The sequence below is a fragment of the Pyrus communis genome, chromosome 16 (assembly GCF_041283825.1).
Source record: "Pyrus communis isolate YQ-2024b chromosome 16, ASM4128382v1, whole genome shotgun sequence".
In the NCBI taxonomy this organism is placed as follows: domain Eukaryota; kingdom Viridiplantae; phylum Streptophyta; class Magnoliopsida; order Rosales; family Rosaceae; genus Pyrus; species Pyrus communis.
Window position 1 is genome coordinate 25,175,625 of NC_142580.1, and position 1,619 is coordinate 25,177,243.

The following is a 1,619-nucleotide window of genomic DNA, read 5'->3' on the forward strand; positions in this document are numbered from 1 at the left end:
TTTGAGGCTCAACAAGTGCATGCTTAATAGATGTAGAGTAGATAAATAACTAATATTTTTAATAAAATTTATTCCGAGACCCAATTTCTTTCATATTCTCTAGCTAGGGTTTGAGTGGTGGGTCATTCCCACCATGTGCTTCCATGTGCTGTGTCTTACTCTCAAAGTCCCACGCCTCCCATCCTTTCACCACATAAATTAGGGGTTTCTTCGCATTCTTCTCCTTCTCATTCCCTCTCTCTCTCTCTCTCTTTCTCTTACTCTCTCTCAAACTTTCTTGGATCTATAGAAGAACTGCATCGCTCTGCAAAATTTGTCTGTCATATTCATATAGACCTCCCATGAATTTCTCTCCTATCCCTGTCCAATAGAAGAGAAATCTAGCATACATTTTTTTTTCCTTTTCATAACCAAGGTATTTGTGTTTCTAAATATTACCGCATCATATATTGTTCTTACAAAAACCTAATTCATGATTCCGTACATTTTGCAGAATGCGCAATTTTAATTCTTGTTGTATCAAGCAAGAATTTCTGAAGAAATGGATAAAGGGTCTCCAAGTATGCAATAGCAGCACCACCTGTTCAAAGAACAAGATGACCAACTTAGACAGAAAGAAGGCTATCAAGTTATCCGCAGATATAGCCATGGCTTCTACAAGAAATGGAACTACACGTTGGAGCAACGCCGTCATAGCCAATGCTACCCACAGCAACGGTGACAATAACAGAATCTTCTTTGAGCGTATACTGGGTGGTGGTGATGGTGGTGGTCGTCATTGTCCCGAGCACTGTGGAAGAACGAAAGCTTCGAGATCAGTGTCATCAGTGATGCACAAGAAGATCTTGAAGAAGAGCCGGAGGGTATGTAGTAGAACTGTGTTGGGGAGGAAACATAACCTAGCAAAAACCCATTCCATTGCAAAGAAATTGGTCCGGAAGAAAACACAAGTGCTCAAGAGTCTTGTTCCTGGAGGAGAATCCATGGATGAGCTCTCTTTGGTTGTGGAAACCCTAGATTATATCGTGTCTCTGCGAACTCAGGTTGAGGTAATGCGGTGTCTTGCCACCACCGCGGAGTTAATAAATGGTACATAAGAATAATATCGATGGTACTAAATTAATTAATTACTTGATCCATCTTATTAATTATATATTATGTTTTTTTAATTTCTCTTCATTTTCCTTTTTTTCCTTTTTGTCACTTTATTCAATAGTTTAGTGATAGCTAGTTATTTCGATATGTAGCTGTAACTTTAAGGTGCCCAGTATTGTACAGATCGAAGAATGCATATCAGTAATCGAAGCTTGGAATTTTAATGTTTAATTAACTTGTCAGTTATCTTGATACACAAGAATTTTTTTTTTTTTTTTTTTACTAGCTAAATAACACTCAGTTACAGTTTAAATTTTCAATTGATCGAGCTTTATGCTTGCAGTGTGTGACCAAGATATCGAAAACTATATAAATCACATTATTCACATATTAACAACCGTATGTTTGCAATATCAATATTGTCAGTCCTCATTTGTTGACACTCTCAACCAAACAGTAAGGCGTGGTCTAAACAGTAAGGCCCAAGGAGAGGCATGAGCGGGGAAAGAGTTTAGACAATACAC

General features: G+C 37.7%; 1 protein-coding gene across 1 annotated transcript; it reads left to right on the forward strand.

The window, feature by feature from the left end:
• The first annotated feature begins 272 nt into the window (after positions 1–272).
• On the forward strand, positions 273–1,326 carry LOC137732500 (transcription factor IBH1-like 1). The gene is made up of 2 exons (XM_088687343.1): positions 273–415; positions 494–1,326. Exon 2 carries the CDS (start codon positions 495–497, stop codon positions 1,095–1,097), a length of 603 nt encoding a protein of 200 aa, XP_088543469.1. The 5' UTR covers positions 273–415; position 494; the 3' UTR covers positions 1,098–1,326.
• Positions 1,327–1,619: the final 293 nt, after the last annotated feature.